At 46.9% G+C, this 19091-nt stretch overlaps 1 protein-coding gene across 4 annotated transcripts in view; it reads right to left on the bottom strand.

Annotated features, from left to right (window-relative positions):
* Window positions 1-19091, bottom strand: part of FBXL20 (F-box and leucine rich repeat protein 20) — a 92094-nt gene that overhangs the window by 53053 nt on the left and 19950 nt on the right. For 2 of the 4 annotated variants that reach the window (XM_059726991.1, XM_019482544.2), the window contains exon 2: window positions 10140-10201. In XM_059726991.1, the coding sequence (XP_059582974.1) occupies window positions 10140-10201 (62 nt within the window). Of the gene's footprint in view, window positions 1-10139; window positions 10202-10513; window positions 10576-11529; window positions 11627-19091 lie in introns of all 4 variants that reach the window. The other 2 variants (XM_059726993.1, XM_059726992.1) reach the window with 2 other exon arrangements.

Genomic DNA, 19091 nt, shown 5'->3' with positions numbered 1-19091 from the left:
AGCTGCTTACCCAGTTTTGGCAAGCTGTTGAGGGCCGCATGGGTAGCCCCACCCCCCGGTCACCATCTTCGGACCAATGTCTCGAGAGCAATGTCTCAGGGTCAGCGCTGGTGGAGCCTAGAGTGGGGCGCAGGCTGGCAGGGGTCTGTGGAGCCAGGTTGGGCTGCACCAGCAGGGAGAAGGGGGAGCTGGCCCAGCTCCATAGAGCCCCTGCCGGCTGGGACCCCTGTACTCCTGCTGCCCTGCTCTGGGCCCTGCTGGCGCTGGCCCCGGGACACCGGTGTGGGCCCTGTGCATCCGCTCACTCCCAGTGCCCCCCCAACCCTGCAGTACAGGTGGGGGGCACCGTGCAGACCCGACGCCCTGCTCCGAGGCAGGGAACGAGCTGGTGGTGAGTGTGGGGAAAAGTGGCCCCTCCCCTGACCCATGGCCGGCGCTCCCTACTGCAGCTGCTCGCAGCCCGTGCGGGGCTGTCCTGAGCAGGCACAGGCAGACCCACGCAGGCTGCCAGTGGCTGCAGCATGAGGCGCTGGGCATGGAGCGGGTGAGGGGCCGCTTTTCCTGCGCTCAGCACCAGCTTGTAACCCACCCCCACTGCCAGCCTGGGCCCCACGCTGGCTCCAGGCTCACCCGTTGGGGCTGCTCTGCGGTGGCAGCAGCTGCAGCCCCCCCGCTTGCCACACCAGGCAGCGTTTGCCACTGCCGCCTCTGGGCTGCCTAGCACGCGAGCTCTGGGTGGGCAGCAGCAGTAAACACTGCCTGATGCAGCAAGTGGGGGGCCGCAGCTGCTGCCGCTGTAAGCAGTCCAAACAAGCGAGCCCAGAGCCGGCGTGGGACCCAGGCTGGCAGTGAGGGCAGGTTACAAGCTGGTGCTGAGCGCCGGAATAGCAGCCCCTCGCCCACCCTGTGCCCAGTGCCCCGCACTGCAGCCACTCGAAGCCTGCATGAGGCTGCCTGCTCAGAACAGCCCTGTGCGGGCTGCGAGTGGCTACAACAGGGAACGCTGACCATGGTGCGGGGGAGGGGACGTTTTTCCCCAGGCTCCTTCCCTGCCCGCAGTCCCCCCACCCCTTACCTGAGTTTCCATTGCCAGTGCAGCCACATGGTCCCAGGCCAGAAGCCCTTGCTGGGGCTTCCGGCTGGGAGTGTAGGGCCGGGAGGGCCCTGCTGTTGCGGGACCCCACCAGGCTTCCCCTGCATCCTACTGCCCCTGGTTCCTGTCATTTTTGACAGGAACTAAAGACAGATTATTCATTTTCTGAATTTTTTAGGGGCCCTGCAGGCTGGCTAGAATGGCCTTGGCCCACGGGCCATATTTTGCCCACCCTGCCCTACACCCTAACCAATTCCAGACACTCCCTTACTACTGCCTCCTCTGCCTCAACATATTATTCAAAATACCTACTGTGCCCAATCATGCACAGACCACACAGTCAGCCTGCATCTCCTCAACCCTTTGCATGGTCCCACAGCCTACCCTTGTGATCTGTTACCAGGCATGTTGTAGAGATACCACGCTAATGCTGCATACAAGAAAGCAGCATAGATGTGTCCATGTGGTGCTGTGCCCAGGCTAATTAGCGAATGCAGCTGTGCTGCTTCCAGTTCTAGAGGTAGCATGTGCAGAGCTAGCTTGAGGTATCCGTCCACAGTGCTGACTCAATCACACCCTAGATATAATCACATCAACAGGCCAGATCCAGAACCCCTGGGTCATCAGCTGATTAGCACTGGCCTCGGACAAGCCAATTAGCCATCATATAGCCTAGAAAGAAGCGTCTAGCACAGCGATGGACAATTATTTCAGCTGGAGGGTCACCTCTCCAGTGCCAGTGGTGGCAGCAGCAGCAGGTGGTGGCCCCTCAGGGCGCTCGTGGCCTATGCAGGCACTGCTGCCAGTGACTCCAGGCAGATCCGAGACAGCAGAGAGTGGGGAAGGCAGCTGGCTCCATTGTGCAGGGCTTCTCCACAGTGGCACAGGCTGAACAGGGTATAATTAATTGGTAGGCACCCATGAGTCAGATGAAATTGCCTGGCAGGCAGGATGTGGCCCACGGGCCATATTTTGCCTGCCCCAATCTAGCACATTTCTGTGGTTCAAGCTTCTTCAAATGCAATCAGGATTTTTGAACGGATTCCTCTTCTCTCTCCCAGCATCACCCTAACTAGATTACAACCTAAGAGTATACTGAAATCAATGGGAGTTTTAACTTTGACTTCTGGGTGAGCTGGATGAGGACTTCAAAGATAGTTACTCAGCAGCCACACACCAGCCATTTTATGGTGCTGCCTATCAAACAGTGAATCACCATTCAATTTATGTTTCTTAGCTATTAATTTGATTCCTGTGGTCTGATGAGCAAGGGAAAAGAGGGAGAGGGAAGACAGTGTGAGCGAGAGAGAGGGGAGAGAGTGCAAGGAGACGAAAGAGCGGAAGGAGCGAGACGAAAGAGCAGAGAGGAACACGTGCAAAAGGAGTGCAGATAGGCGCATGCTCAAGAGGAGCGAGCATTGGAGATCGATTGATATGGTGATTGTTACAAAGTGACTGCCAGTGACTGACTGTGCTGGGACAGAGGTTTGTGGATCAGAAGAGTGGGCCCTGAACTGAAGAGGTCAAGGCAGGACAAAAGGATTTTAAAACTGACTAAACCAACCTACAAAGCAGTAAGAAAGAAGCAGATTCCACACAGTTAGGGAGACCAGGCCACAGTGGTGTATGATATTAGAATAAAATTCTTTAGCAGACTAGTAGAGACCACTAATCATCGAGAAGAAACTCTAAGACTTCCAGATGGAGTTTGGCAGACATTCAAAAGGCAATTGGCCATCTGCCTCGATATATGAATGCCCCTTCTCAATGGGCTATCAATGCCATCATGGCAAACAATACTGAAACTTTAGGCACACTGCCCTTTCTGGCAAAATAGTTGTGGTTGACTTAGGCAATCAGAGCCAAAACAAAACATGAATTTACCTTTCAGTATCAATATATGCCAGCTGCTTATCTGTAGGGACAGAGCTTCTATATTCACTGCTATACAAACCCAGCAGCCAAATACTGTCCAGAAAGAAACTGGCAGTGCTGAATGAGAGGATGGTAAACTGCATTTTTTTAAAAATTAATTTGACTCATTCAGAATGCCTTTTTAAAGATGGCGAAAACCTTAGGCAGACAAGGTTCTTTGGGTGAATCGGATATCTTTTATTAGACCAACTTAAATAGTTGGGAAAAAAAATGAGCAAGCTTTTTCCAACTATTTAAGTTGATCTAATAAAAAATATCCGATTCACCCAAAGAAACTTATCTGCCTATGTCCTTAGACTAACATGGTTACAACCTACACCCTTAAAACCATAGGCACTCATCTGGCAGCAGCAGATAAAAGCAACTGAATTAGGTACAACAGTATCATGGAGGAGGACCCAGCAGGGGTTCTCTCAACCCATTTAATGATCCCTGGATCTAGAACTGGGCAGGGGAGAACCGCCCACCGGGTTTCATGCAGTTCCATCTCTCACTCCACCTATTGGAACTCAACCCAGAAATCTGCTGGGAGCCAGGAAGTCAATTGGGCAGAGCAAAGAAAAAACAGCTGAAGCAAGGGCTCTGTCATCAGAATACATTTTAAAAAAAAAAAAGGCTGTGTTCTGGACATTTTTGATTTTGGTGGTTGGCTGTTTTACTCCCATGTGAATCCTTACCCTTACAGACCAGATTCTCTTCATCTGTCCTTTATGCTCCCTTATACCCATTTCCACCCTTCTGACAGCCTTTCTACTTTGTGTCTTTTCAGTTGATCCCCTCCCAGCAGAACCCCTGCCCCACAATATTAAAGCCAACACTGTCAGGAAACACTGGCATTTACCAAAATTAAAATATTTACCTTGCTTATAACTTATGTTCCCTCCCGCATCTCACATGCACACCCACATACACACATCCACCAACCCACCTTACAGTTTGCCTTTAAAAAAAAAAAATTCTTTGGGCAGGAATCTCTAATATTTTATGTTTGTACAGTGCCTCGCACAACAGAATCCCTAGGCCAGGGGTGGGCAAAATACAGGATCCAGCCTGCCAGGCACTTTCATCCAGCCCGTGGCACCCACCAATGAATTGTGCCCCGCCCAGCCCTTCTGCCCATGAGGGTGGGAGCAAGGTGCCTACATCTGCCCCCAACGCACCCTATTATACCTCGCTCCCACCCTCGTGGGTGGAAGGGCCCGGCCTGCTAGCACCAGGCGGGGCTGCTGCTGAAGGCTTTCCCAGCGTCCTGCTCTCTCTGGGCAGCAGGTAGGGAAGTGGGATGCGGGGACAGGGCTACAGCTGGCACAGAGCAGAGCCTACACCCAGGGTGGTGGCAGCATGGAGCTTGGCTGGGCAGGGTGTGGGTGTGAGGGAGAGTGGGGCATGAGGGGACCCCCTTCCCACACTTCCCCCATGGCACACAGCCCTGGCAGGAAGCGAGGGCAGCAGCAGTGGCAGGACAGGTTGCTCATACTTAGTGCTGGTGCCTGGCTCCAGCCACTGCTGCACATCGCTGCAAGGAGCACAGGCACAGCCCCTGTTGGGCCATCTGTATCCCTGGCACTGTCTGCACTGGCACAGCACAGGAAGAAAGCCCCAGGCGCTAGAGCCGGCTGGGGCGGGGAAGGCAGCCGGCTGCAGTGCTTGACACTTCCCTTCCATGCCGTGCGGGTGCATGGAGTGCTGGTGATACAGACAGCTCAGCAGGGGCCGTGCTCCTTGCTGCAATGTGCAGAGCTGACCAGAGCCAGGCACCAGTGCCCCCGCCTGCTGCTGAGCCTTGAGGGGAGCGTGGGAGGGTCCCCACACCTCTTCCACCCTCTCTCACACCCCAGAAATACCATACAATCCCCCAACATACACACACATGTCCCCCAACACCCCACCATACACACACCTGCCTGCATCATAACCCCCCCGCTCCCCCCCCCCCCCACACACACACAACACTACCTAGACTCCTGGCGGCCCCAGGCAAACTATTAATATTGGGCCCCCTTTCACCAAGGATCATGATAAAAAATAATTTTAAAGTTACCTTTTTTGGGCCACCATTCTTCCAGGCCCCAGGCAGCCTCTTGGTTCACCCATGCCTGTGTCTGGCCCTGCACACCCTCTTCCCCCACCATACACAACACATACCTAACCACACCCCCCCACACAATGTAAAAGACTAACAACTTATTTTTTAGTTATTATGCAATCACCTCTATACACAGTACACACACACAAATCATGACAAAAATATTTTTGTAATAAAATTTAAATATGTTATAGTACGTGTTTGACTTTTAGTGTATGATTTTGTTTTTTCTCATTCTAAGATGGCAACCCCACCTCCCAAAAGGAGTATTTCGGAGGGAGGAGAGGCACGGGGAGGGTCTTCGGGTGGCAAAGGTCAGGGGTTAGGGTTTGGGACTTCCGGTCCCAAGATGGCAACCCCAGGCAGGGTCAACTGTCAAGGGGCGGGGCTACCCGTGCGGCCCTTGACAGCTTACCAAACCTCCCTAAGTAGCCATCCACCCGAAATAATTGCTTGCCCTAGGCACTACGACCCAGATCCAGAAAAAGTATTTAGATACCTAAACCATCAGGAACCTGTGTATCTAAATACTTCCGTAGATCTGGCCCTAAGCTAACACAACTTGGAACTTGAATAGAGTTTGCTTGGCAGCAAAATTAAGACAGATAACAGAAGTCAACTGTACAAGCATAAATAAGAGGTATGTATAGAGAATGCAGAATCAGGCTACTATATTTCCAGAAGTACAATGGGCCACGTGGCCTTTGCAAAAACACTTAGTCACTGTTAAAATCCCCCAGTCAGGGTTAAAGAGAAAAAAATCAACCTCTTTCTTTTAATTTAATAAACTTGTTCACAAACAAGTTCAAATCACTATAGTCTTTTAAACTAGGCAGATATCTGGGCACTAGACCCTCTTTTTAAATTCCAGATTTGTTTTGGTGTAGCCTTGGACAAATTACTTAATCTTTGCCTCCATTTCCTAGTCTATAGGAAAGGGAACTGAACCATGCCTATATACCATATTTATTCAAGTAAAAGACAAGGCTTTTCCCCCAAACAGTATGGGGAAAAAGTCACTCGTCTTATATTTGCATAAATGGAAACCACATTAAATATACAGCCGATCATTAAACTGGCAAAAGCAGCATTTGGTCAGTAATGGAAACCAACTATGAAGCTGGTTAAATGCAGCCAGCATGGAGCATGTCCCATATTAGGCAAACATGCTGATGGGAAATGCCCCCCCCCTTTCTTTTTTTGGCATCCATGTGGCCCTTAAAAAAAAAATGGGCAGTTGTTCCCCCAGGAGGGAATGAGCACTGGGCCTAGAGGTACTGCAATACCCTCCCCTGGTGCCAAAAATGTTGATGGGAACCTTTATTTTGGCCCTTTCAAAAATGGGTATAGGTTCCCTCTGTAGGGAACTGCCACTGGGTTTGGAAGTACTACAATACGAGGCTGGCACTGGGAGGGCCAGAGCCAGCCCTGATACACTCCCCTTGGTGCCAAAAATGCTACTTTTGATCTAAGCCAAAAAGGCCAAGATGCTGATGGGAACCCACCAGGAAGAAAGGTTAGTGTAAACCATCTGAATAAGACATATGGTAGTGCCATTGAGTGCAGCCCCCCTCAGTGCCGACTCATTTTCAATTCAGAATGAGCAACCACACTGCATATATTTTGACTTCTTCACTCCCACAGCTTAGTTGCACCTTTCTTTCCTATTTCCTATTATTCCTGCTTCTTCACCAGACTTACATGTCTGGTAAACATCATCAATTGGCCCCAAACAGTTCACCCAGAATCCCTCTGTTGACCCCTCTCTCTCAGCCTGTTGTATATGATTAGTGGTATAAAGTAGGTATAAAACTGCTACTTAAAAGTATGTTTATGGAGTGCCTGTGCTAAAACTTGCAGCAGTTTCAAAAAAGGTAAAATGCATAAATGTGGGGTGAATTAAGTCTAATTATTACAGCTATTTTATTTCAAGGTCAGTGTTTCTAAATTTGCTCCTCACTTCCATGTGCTCATGGACAGCAGGGTCTGACAATAAGGAGGGTGGGGAAATGGGCTGCAGGGGGAAGAAGCTGGGAGAAGGCAGTGGGCAAAGGGGACTACCTGACCCTCCACATTTATTTTCCCTGCTGTGGCAGTGGAATGGCAACAAATTCAAAGCAAACTTCCAATAATTAGATTATATACCTAGAAAATTATAACAAACTTATAAGTTTTCCATATATAGAATCTAATTATTAGGGGAGTCATCTTGTATTCAGGATTGTCTTATACTTAAGTAAATACAGTATTTCACAAAGTCCTGTTGGTAACGAAAACCTGGAGAATAAAGTTGTATAGGTCTTCACCAAAATCATGTCAAGCAGAATGCTAATGAAGTCAAACATTTATGGATCTTGTGGGTGATGAGGCCTATTGTCTACATGTTCTACATCCTTCCACAACTGAATGGGCTCAAGTACAGCTTTTCACTTCAAAACCATGTACATGAGATGTCAATGTCATCCTAAAAATGGCCAAATGGGGGAACAGGACATTACACAGCAACACTGCTCAAACACAAAAGTCTTTGTCTTGTAGACAGCGACATGCATTTACTGGAGATTCCCCAGATGGATGGATGCATCCAAGTCTCCCTTTTAAAGGCCACACTGTCAATCTACACTAATTAATGTTCACAGTATGCTAACAGTGAATTCCAGTTCTCAAAATCATTACTTATGAACTTAAACTTTTATAAACTACTACTTCTTCCCTTTCTAAAACAAAAAGTTCAAACTACTAAATACTCACTCTATTCATTAGAAGGTACCAACAATAAACACCATTAGAAAATTAACTATTGCTATTTTTTTCCATCCTAAATTGTGTTAATTCCCCAGGAGTTTTGTCTACATTATAGTTTGCATTGACTAACACAAGAAGAAATTTTGATGTAAAAAATTATCTTGTAGACATAACCAAAACGAAAGAGCCCTTTCTCGTATTATACGGCATAAATCTTTTTATTCCATAACTACCAGTTGGGATGCTATAAAATACCATCTCCCTGAGCTCTCAAAGGGCCTATTGATCCCACACAAGATTTTTCCATTCTGATCATAATGCTAGAAATATCATCCAAGTGCTAATCATTCTCCTCCTTGCTGGCCCTGGGCCTGCAAACTTGCCATTTGCCCATTTGTTCAAAGTGTTGCTAAGTATGTCAGCCCCACCTTTAACTTCCTCTACCAGATCCCTTTCTTCCACTGAAGACACTGCTTGTCCTATCGATGCTCTTAAACTTGCCCTGGCCTATCTATCCATCAAACTGTCTTACCAAGAGATCAATTCTTGCTTTTGCTTTACTGGTAATGACATTCCCAATGAACCTTTTGTTCACATTTACTCATGCTGTGCTTATAAATGCAAGAATTCCCAGCCAAATCCAAAAAGCCACCATTTGCCCTCTTTAAGCCTCTGCTTTTCCACCACGCATACAGAAGCCTCCAAAGGTAAGGGCTTGGGGTTGGTGCTGAGTTTTAATAACTGCTATTAATGGTCAAGAACTGCACAGTCTGTACTAAGACATCCTATTATTTCTATTACCCCATTTTCCTTTTCTGTTCTCTAGTTTGTTTGCATCATCCAATGATTGTAGTTGGTCTATTACACTGTAAACTTTTGGGGTAAGAACTGCCATTTACTAAATTTCTCACTTGCAATTTGAAAAAAATAATTATCAGCAACATGAACATGAAGAACTAAGTACAGTTGAGAACAAAGCATTTTAAATAAGTCCTTATTTCAGTTCAAGATTTATTATACTGCTAGGTGATCTCCAAAGGGATGAGACTGGGATGGGTGTGAAATACCATTGAAGAGAGTTGTGGGAAACATGGCTCTTGATGTGAACCATCTGATAAAAACTCAATTAGAGTAAGCTCTGAGGTAGATGAATTAATTCCCTTTGAGCAGGGAATACACTCCAAACAGTGACCAATAAGAAACCAGCTACCCCTTCAAGAAAAGTGAGTCAGAGGTTAAATTTTAATATCATAGTGACAGAAGCCACATGCATGAATTGTAGATAACTTACCTGCCGGTGAAAAGTTTGTTTAGGACTTGGAGCCTCTGATTCCAAGGCTTTCATAGAAATCATTATTTTCCCTCCCATTTTAGTTATGCTATTTAGATTTGGAAACAGGAATGTGGCAAAAAGCAAAGATCATTCTATAATATTAGGCATTATTTATTCATTTTATTTGAAATGAGGTGGGCACTGTTTTTGCATGCCAGGGTTCACCTCCAAAGACCTTTTCCTCCATTAAGTGTTGAATATTAACAAGCAATAATCACATGCATTTAAGATGACTGTTCATTTTAATAATTCAGATGAATTCAGCACAGGCTGTACCAAATGGTAGCTAGCAATGAAGCTATGTTCTAGCCTGGGCAAAAAACCAAAAGGAGAAAGGATTTTGTTTTAGGGTTTTTTGGTTTTCCCCACCACCCCATTCAGGTTAGGAAAAAAATTAGCTTCTTCTATGTTAGCAGATTAGCAACAGGTTGCAAATGTTACCTTACTGTCTAAGAAATGGGCTGAAAAATATTCCAGATTCCATATTACCATGATCATAGCAACCTGCAAGATGTGCACCTGGCTTCTATTTACAACAACTGGGACTGACTGCCACTATCCAAGAGCTTTTCACATTTTAAGAATTTGGGAAAGGGGAATTTAAATGTTTAGTTTAATGTGAACTGTTTCACTTAACACAGGCAGAATCCTATTGCAAACTGTACAAGCCTGTGCTAACCACTTATTTTCATTAAGTTTGTTTAGATACAGTTGTCATCTATGAAAAAGGTAATGAGCTAATTTAACATTTCCTAAGGACATAAAAAAAAAATATTTAGCATAACCTATTGCTGATGCAAACCTTTGATCAGCTAGCTTCATGTTTGTTTATGGCTCTTTAAATGAAGCAATCCAAGCTCATGATTTATGAACTACCAGCTAAATTAGCCAGTAGTGGTAAACAGACAGCGAAATGCTTGGAGTTCACACATTGGAAGGTAGCTTACCGAAGCAGCAGCTCTTTCGGAAGTTTTTTGTTGATCACAGCTTCATCATTGTTTGAGAACATCTGCAAACAGAAACAGTTTAAACTGTTTAGTCCCATGTTTTCATCACAATCCATAACTGCTAGGAGAGAAACTGATAGTTAGCAAGACAATTTCAACAATGTCATCTGATCAAAAACTCTCAAAGTAATAAAAGTTGTGCTTAAATGTTCAAGCTCTTTGATAGGGCAGCATATGGGTGGCATTTTATGCCTAATGGAGTTTTGTTTAATTGGACCAAAAATGCTTCATGGATTGATAAAAAGAAATTAATTATAAACTGTCGATATAAGAAGAAGGGAGAGGGTTGTTAGGTGTTGTAGGATGAAACTTACCGTATGAACAAACATCTGACCACACATGGTGCTAATAAGGGCTTTCAATCCACGTTCCAGTGCTGTGAAGATGCATCAAAGCACAGGCATTTTAAACACAGAGAAAAATAGAACAACGCACCAAACATAACCACGTGCCACGAGCAGAGGGGATGCAGGAAAAGAAGTGGAAGGAAAGGCTACAGGAGGGAAGAATCAGGCAGCCACAATGTACACAAGATGGAGAGTCAGAAAGGGTGCGTGCAGCTCCTTCTTCCTTAAGGAAATTGGAAGGAGGGAAGGTGAGAAGTTGGTATCAATAGCAATCCAGTAGCCTAACTGAAAGGGTGCTACCTACGCCCATATACTTGCAGTGAAAGGGTTAAAAAGCAATTTTATGAGCTTAGGACTGTGAGCTATGCTCACCTGCAGGACTGGGATCACAAAGTAAGGCCTAAAGAGATATCTTTCCTGCCCTGTCAGAGGGTGGAGAGGACTTTGGGGAAAACATTACATTCCTCTCCAATGGAAATTAAACTAGAGCTGGTCACATACTTTCATTTACTAAACATTAATGACAGAGCAGCCCAAAGTATCAACTAGCTCTTTGCCTGGTTAATCAAGTTAAAACATGCTCACCAGTTATGAAGGGAGGATGACCCCAATTTTCAATTTTCTAGTTACTAACATGTCTTAAAGACAGAAGGGCTGAATCTTCTAAGATATCTGCATGTATTTTAAATGCTTAATACCTTCATGCCATCAAAATGCAATTAAACATGGAAAGGTACAATACAGAGAAGAATGAACTCTTTATGAACACAAAACCACTGAAGCCTTATTGCCTATATCCTTGTATCAGGCATTAAAGTTTCCAATACTAACCATACAGAAGCATACTTTTAGCTGACTCTGTAAAGCAGAGTATCAAACCTGGCAAACAAGTCTAAAAATAATGTTTTTTTTATTCATTAATAAGTTTCTCATCTCCCCCCACAACATATCATAAGACTACGTTGTATGTATAAATTAGGTACCTCAAATGCAAAGCCTAAAGTGACTGATGAGCAGTGAAGTTACAACCTTAAATGGTTGAGTCTTATCAGCTAAGAGGTCTTCTTGGAACCAGTTTAGCTACATGGATGCAAAGCAAATAAAACCAACATTAACACACAATCAGCTAGGTCACTTCAGGTGGCAAAGGACCAGATTAAGAGTTAAAGGACAGCAAGAAATCTTAAGTGTTTAAGAACAGCTGCACATCATACCTTTCCTTGAAATGTATAAAGGCAACTCATTTACAAAGTAATGAAAGCCACATCTGAAGGTACAAAATTCTACCAGGGACTAGAAACACTCTGAGTTATCCTTACATTTGTCATACATTAGCACAGTAAACCACTAGATTCCAAAGACAGCACTTTCAAGAAGAGATAATGGAGAAGGTGGCCTGTAAATAAAGTCCACAGCAAACAGTTTTCTTTTTGTAACTAAAATATAAGGTCAAGCATACATATATCTTGGTCATAAGCAAACATCAAAAAGGGAGCTGAAGCATAACATTTTCAAGAGTATTTAAAAAAAAATCTCACTAACATTCAGCGAGTCAAGTTTTTGTGCCTCAGTAACTTCTGAAAACTGGATTTAAGCCTAAATTACTTGAGTGCTTTTGCAAGAGGCAAGAATCATTATGGGTGACATCTTTTATTGTACCAACTGCATGGTTGGGATAGATGTATTTCCTGGACCAACACAGCAAAATCACCACCTCAACACTACCAAACCATAGAAGATACCAAGTTATGAGCTTTTGAAAATTTTATGCTAAGCATCAAAACATTTCTAAATGAAGCAAAAAGTTTTGGAGCAGTAATCTTTCCCTAATGGCTATATCTCTCATGTCTTTTATTAGCATCATACAAGGACATGCAAGAAGCTTCTCTATGTTGTGAAATGAAGTGGCTGAGACTTAACTAAATCACACATGAAGAGCTCTGAATATTGGAAAAGTTCTCATTTTTACCACCAAATGCCTGTTGATCATCCTTTTATCCTTTTTTTTTTTTGTGAGTTTGACATTAAAATGAAAAGGAACCAAAGATAAGTACTGTATATACAAGCACCTTGCTTTCTTCCAAAAGGTAAAAAAAATAAAGGAGTACTTGTTTTCCAAGTTCCTTTATGTCTACTTTGTTACTATAAATACCTTGTACCCGCAGTGACTCTTTCATCTGAAGACACTGCTTTACAAATATTAAGCAAATCCTATCCTTTTGCAATAGGAAGACAAATGCTCAACCCATTTTACAGAAGGATAAATTAAGGCATATAAGTTTTGTGACCTACCCCAGCTCCCACAGTAACTCAGTAAAATCCAACTCTCAGTCCCTGTGAAAATAAAGAACACGTCTTCCTCTGGATAAATTCATTCAGGCAAATATTACTATGCATGTTACCAGATGTCTGAAGATAACTGTAATGTTAGTTGTAAATTTGGGGCTGACTGGACTATCAAAGCAGCAATACAGTTAGTATTTTGCGAGTATATTGCCAGACCATAAGCCTCATCCACCCAGTCAGGAAATGAGGAAAATTCTGTATGAAATCATAATGGCAAAACATCAGATCTTTTTCATGGAGAAGTGAAAGTAGGATTGAAAAAAGCAAAAAGTGAAGAGGTGCAACTGTTTCTCCAAATTGTTTGAACCAGCACATCTATACTCTGCTTATAAAGGAGGAGCAGGGGGACTCAAAGGAGCAAGCCAGATAGCAGAAAGACAGCTTTATAGGAAGGGCTCCTGCTTCAAGGTTATCCAAGGTTCGCAAAGTCCTGAAACAGAGAGAAGATGAGACCTGGAAGCAGCCAAACATCCTATCCCCCTCCTCCCTCCCCTGTACTTGGCTAAAGCCACACATTTATTTTAGATTCTGACTTCACCATAGTGACCAATGTAACAATCACATCCAGTCATTTATTAAGACTATGCTTCAAAACCACCTGGAAACTAGTTACTGCAGAATGCAGTTGACTCCTGTAAATTCTCCATAGGCAACACATTACCTGGACTCTGAAGTCTACACTTGGTTCCAAGACCATTCTGGTTACAATTCAAGGCAATTACAGAAAACAATTAAGTCCTAAAAACTTTGGTTTCTGGCTGTTGTGGGAACTACTCTTTGTCTTGGGCAATGCTAGGGAAGCTGTCTGGGTAAAGAGCCTCTTGACTGAAATGCTATGGGACCAGGTACAGGAAACTCTTGTTAAATATTCTAAGCTTTGGAACTCAGTCAGCCCAAAGAGTCCCAAACTGTTGCCTTTCAAAGGTATACTTCCAAGCCTAGATATTTTCTTCTAATGAATAATACTTAAAAGTGACTGGGGAAGGGGGGGGGGGGAAGGGGGGCAGATTGAAAAAGCCAGCTGGAATCCTAGTTCTATAACTAGGCAGAAGTTCTAGAAGTTAATTTAAAGAGTGTGTACCACCTTTTTATTTCAACTTATTTAAAACATTTGCTCCTATATACTAAGTGAGTATGCAAGTGGGAAAAAATAACCTTGCAAGAACTAAGTTATGTTGATATACTGCCAATAAATTACATCAAACAGAAGAACCAACACCAATTCCTCGGAATAAAAACCCTGTCCAGTCTCTCTACATGCAACTGAAATGAAAGGAACAGAGATTATATACAATAGAGTGAATCTATAGCAGTGGTCTCCAACCTTATTATGGTGAAGATCATCAAAAGTAGTAGTAGATCATAGTAGTAAAGGGCACCCCAGGATCTACCCCTACCCTCCCCCCTTCCGCACCATGGTGTGTCTCAGACACGGCTGGGCTGGGGCCCAATCCCACTTTCGTGCCTTGGCTGTGCCAAGCTGCACCCACCCGGCAGCCAGATGAACATGGCATCAAGCTGCCAGGTGGTCTGGGACTCTCCACAGTCCAGAGGCGCATGGGAAGGGGGGCTCCCACCCCTGGGTGCAGCCCAGTAGAGGCCCAGGGGGGCCATGCTCCCCCCACACCTGTACTCTGGGAGGAGGCTGCTGTGGGCTGCCTGCTGTGCCGAGAGCACAGGTGGGGGGAGGGGACATGGGCCCCTGAGGCCTCTGGAGCACAGGTTGGGGGGGCACGGGCCCCTGGGGCCTCTGCCAGGCTGCGCCCAGTGGCAGGAGCCTGCCCCATGCACCCCTGGACCACAGAGAGTCTCAGACCCAGCCAGGCCAGAGTCTGATACCACATCTGTCTGGCCACTGGGCGGGTGTGGCTCAATGCAGCAGCACAGAAGTGAGATCGAGCCCCAGCCTGGCCCAGATGAGTCTGAGACACGCCATGGTCCAGGGGCTCCATGCAGCCTGGACCCATTCCGCTTCCCCAGGTGTGCTCCGGGTGCAGCAGGCAGCCCGCAGCAGTGGGCGACCCGCAGCAGCAGCCATGTCTTCCCGAGCATAGGTTGGGGGGGGATGGCATGGGCCCCCAGGGCCTCCACCAGGCTATGCCCAGGAGTGTGAGCCCCCTCCCCCCCCACCATGGGCCCCTGGGTCACAGAGAGTCCCAGACCTGGCCGGGGCCAAAGCCCGATGCCACGTTCGTCTGGCTGCCAGGTGGCCATGGCTCAGAAGTGGGATTAGGCCACGACTGAAATAAAAAGATAGGGGGGCTCCTGCCACTAGACACAACCCAGTGGAGGCCCCCGGGGCCCATGCACCCCACATCTATGCTTGGGATGAGGCAGCTGCTGCTGCAGGCTGCCTGCTGCGCCCTGAGCACAGGTTGGGGACGGGAACGAACTCATGGGGCCTGCGCCAGGCTGTGCTCAGTGGCAGAAGCCGCCCCCCACCACGCCTCTGGACGAGCAGATCTTCCCAGACCTGGCTGGACCGGGGACGCCCCCATTCGAATCCCTGCTGCTGAGCTGAGCCGCATCCGCACGTGGCCAGCTGCAGCAGGACTCAAGGCGCAGCAGCAGCCGCCTCCACCCCTATAGAGATGGGGAGGGAGTACCCCTGTGCCCCTGGAGGAGCCCCCCAGGCTCCAATCCTCCCACCATGTGACCAAGCTGGGGCCCCACTTACCTTCCTCTGCCCCTGGCTGGGCCGCACGGTCAGTTGCTCACCGCAGGGGCGTCGATCTGTCCCCTGCCCCATCCCTCCCCCACAGATTGACCTGCTGGGGTTGGGGGAAAGCAGGTGTGCACATGCACACACACCCAGCTGTCCCCCCAGCCCAGGATTGACCCAAAGAGGCTCCGGGATCTACCTGTCAATCGGGATCCCCAGGTTGGTTACCACTGATCTACAGTCTTCCATATAAAGCCTACTACCAAAACAAGACTTGTGGTCATATGTATACACTGTTGAGAGAGATTAATTTTACTATGGAGGAGGGGCTAACTTGCAAATTTGCCTCAAGAATAAACGTAATAACTGAACAAGTGTTACAAGCGTATACTAGATTTCAAATCTTTTGACTTGATTCCTAGTAGTTTTAATGACCAACACCAGCTGTTTTCCAGCTAAACTGATTTTTTCTTGCCAAAGACTATAAGAAAATACAGGCATTTATTAAGTGTTAATTTATTGGCTCTGTACATTGTAAAATTCACCTCTCCACCAAAATCTCTGACCCCAATTCACTCCTTACATAAAACCAAGATTATCATGTAGAGGACAGGAAATTAGAGGACAGTACAGCATTCATAAATGACTTCCCAAACTCCCCCCAACAGACCAGTAGGCCCATGATTCAGTAACATCTCTGTAGCCACTATTTCTAATTATTTTTTGAAGCATAATGGCTGAACTTCAAAAGCACTCATGAAACACTGGAATTACATAAAATCACCCCACCCCTTTTAGACAGACTACATACATCAGTGGTGTTCAACCAGTTAAGATTCAAGGTATCCTTTACAAAACATCAGCTTTTAGTTTTCACTCTTTTTTGACTACAGAAAAACAGACCAATTCTCTTGTTGCATTTAACTCAGGAAGACAACAGTAGACCAGAGTATTTTTAAGGTTAAAGATTCCTGTTTGAAATATCTGGATTTATCCTGTAAGTCATGTTTACATCCCTAACAGTGCTAACATTAGCATCCCATGGCACCCTTAAAAGAATCTCAAGATACCCTGTTCTAGAATCAGATGTACAGAATACATTTGGTATACAGAATTTAACCCAAAGAAGAGCATATAGCTTATTTTCAGAGAGACTGCAGCAATGCTCTAGTACTTGATTCAAGGCAACAAATGACTGCATGAGAGATGTTAGAAAAGTTATTCTCAACCAGGATGCCATGGTGCCTGGTTCATGTATGAGGAAGTCAGTGCTTTCCTCCACTTATCCACTGCCTCTCTGCATCATCCACCCACAGACAAGCGGTGTCACAGCTGCTCTACAGGAGACTCCCCCTGCTGTCCCCTCACCCCTTTCCACCCAGCTGTACCCCACAATCTAAGCCAGGGGTGGGCAATTATTTTGGCTGGAGGGCAGCATAATGAGTTTTGGTGAACTGTTGAGGGCTGAAAGGGTAGCCTTGTCCCTTGACAGGTGCTTTGCCCCCTGGTTGCCATCTTGGGACCATAAGTCCCACCCTGTAACCCCTGACTTTTGACACTGGAAGTCCCTCCCCTTGCCCCCCAGAAATCTTTTGGGAAGGGAGGGTTGTCATCTTGGAACCAGAAAAAAAAATACTAAAAGTCAAACACCTACTATAAGATACTTTAATTTTATTACAAAAAATATTTTTGTCATGATTTCTGTTCGTATAGTGTATATAGAGATGACTGCATAACAACTCAAAAATGAAGTCTTAGTCTTGCATATTGTGTGTGGAGGGAGTGGGGGGGTTGCGTGTAGTGTGTGTGGGGGGCAGCAGAGTATGTTGGGGCATGTTTGTATGTGGGGGGTGTGGGGGCAGGGTGTAGGTGTGTGGGGTTTGTGCATGTCTGACAGAGGGTAGGGACCCCCCCAATGGCACACAGTCTTTGCCACTGACAGCAGCAGCAGGAGTAAGCGCTCAGGGTGCTTGAGCCCTGTTCAGGTGCTGCTGCCCACAGGGAAGCAGGGTGCAGGTCTCCCCTCCACTACTGACAGAGTACTGGGACCTGCACAGCATGGAGTGGCAAAAGGCAAATCACACGGGGCTTCCGCTGGTGCAGCATAAGTACTGGGAGCTGCATGTGTACCCCAGGCAACCCTGTGCTATAGAGATGGGTCAGCTGGTCTGTCCCCCTTGCCCCCATGTGCAACACTGGCTGGAGCTGGACGCTGCTGGGTAGCAGTGTCCTGTGCTGGGCACAAGTGCCCTGAGCGCTCCCACCTGCTTCATGCTCATGCCACCCCCTTGGGCATGGTCTGCGCTGCTGCCAACCCTAGCCCCATAATCCGTGCTCAGCTGCAGCTCCCCACCCCACCACTTCCCTAGCTGGTACCTGGAACAAGTGGGATTCCAGGGAAGCCAAGAAGGTCCCTCGGCAGTTGCAGCAGTAGCCCTACCTGGAAGCTAAGTGCTGGCTGGGCCAGGCCCTTCTGTGCACAACGGCGGGAGCAAGGTACAATAGGTTATATGAGGGGGGAGGGGGGAGTGTGGGTGCCTCACTCCTGCCCTCATGGGCGGAAGGTCTGGGTGGGGTACAACTACCTGGTGGGCACCTGTGGGCCAGAGGACATTGCCTGGCTGCCTGGATTTAGTCTGAGCTGTATTTTGCCTGCCCCCAATCTAAGCAGTATGCTTTGTTGCAGACAGGCAGACACAGGGCCACAGAACTACGGTTTTCAGTCCCACGCATCCCCTAATTTCTCCCATGCTCCTAGGGTTGCCGGAAGGGGCCATGCGGGTAGATGGCTCTGGCTGCTGGTGTGCAAGACTGGAGGAATAGCTTAGTATTAGTAATAGTAATCCAGGCCAGGATCAAGCCCACCGATTACTACCCCATGGTCCTAGTCCATGTGGGTACTAATGATGCGGCCAGGAGAACCCCCGATCACCTGATGGCGGACTATAGTGCTCTGGGTGGCGTGCTGAAGGAGTTCGGTGCACAGGTGGTTTTCTCTTCCATCCTACCAGTGACCGGACGAGGAAGACGGCAGGAGAACTGCATCAGAGAGACCAACTGGCGGCTTCGGCAGTGGTCTCTCGAGGCAGGCTTCGGCTTCCTGGACAATGACCTGCACATCACGACGAGAGACATGCTCAGCTGGGATGGGCTCCACCTGTCCCCCAAAGGTAAGCGTGTGTTTTCTTCTAGGTTGGCGGATCTCCTCCGGCGGGCTTTAAACTAGGCTCGTCGGGGGGAAGGGAGTACGAGGGCAGGGGAAGCTGTGGACCACCAAACCATGTGGCACCCACAAGGACAGACCAGCCTGAAGAAAGAGAGCATTGGAAACCTGAAAGCCATGGGGAGACCAGCACTACAGAACAGGTAAGAAACAAGAAGGTAAGAAACAATGGGCCCCTTGGGACTCGGAGCGGGGGGGCAGCAAAGGCACCAGTCGCAGGGCTCAAGTGCCTATATACTAATGCTAGGAGCATGGGGAACAAGCAGGATGAACTAGCGCTCCTGCTTGCACTAAACACCTATGACTTAGTGGGG

The sequence above is a fragment of the Alligator mississippiensis genome, chromosome 4, assembly GCF_030867095.1.
Source record: "Alligator mississippiensis isolate rAllMis1 chromosome 4, rAllMis1, whole genome shotgun sequence".
Lineage (NCBI taxonomy): Eukaryota > Metazoa > Chordata > Crocodylia > Alligatoridae > Alligator > Alligator mississippiensis.
Note: the sequence above shows the minus strand (reverse complement) of the source record. Positions and strands in the feature narration are given on the sequence as shown.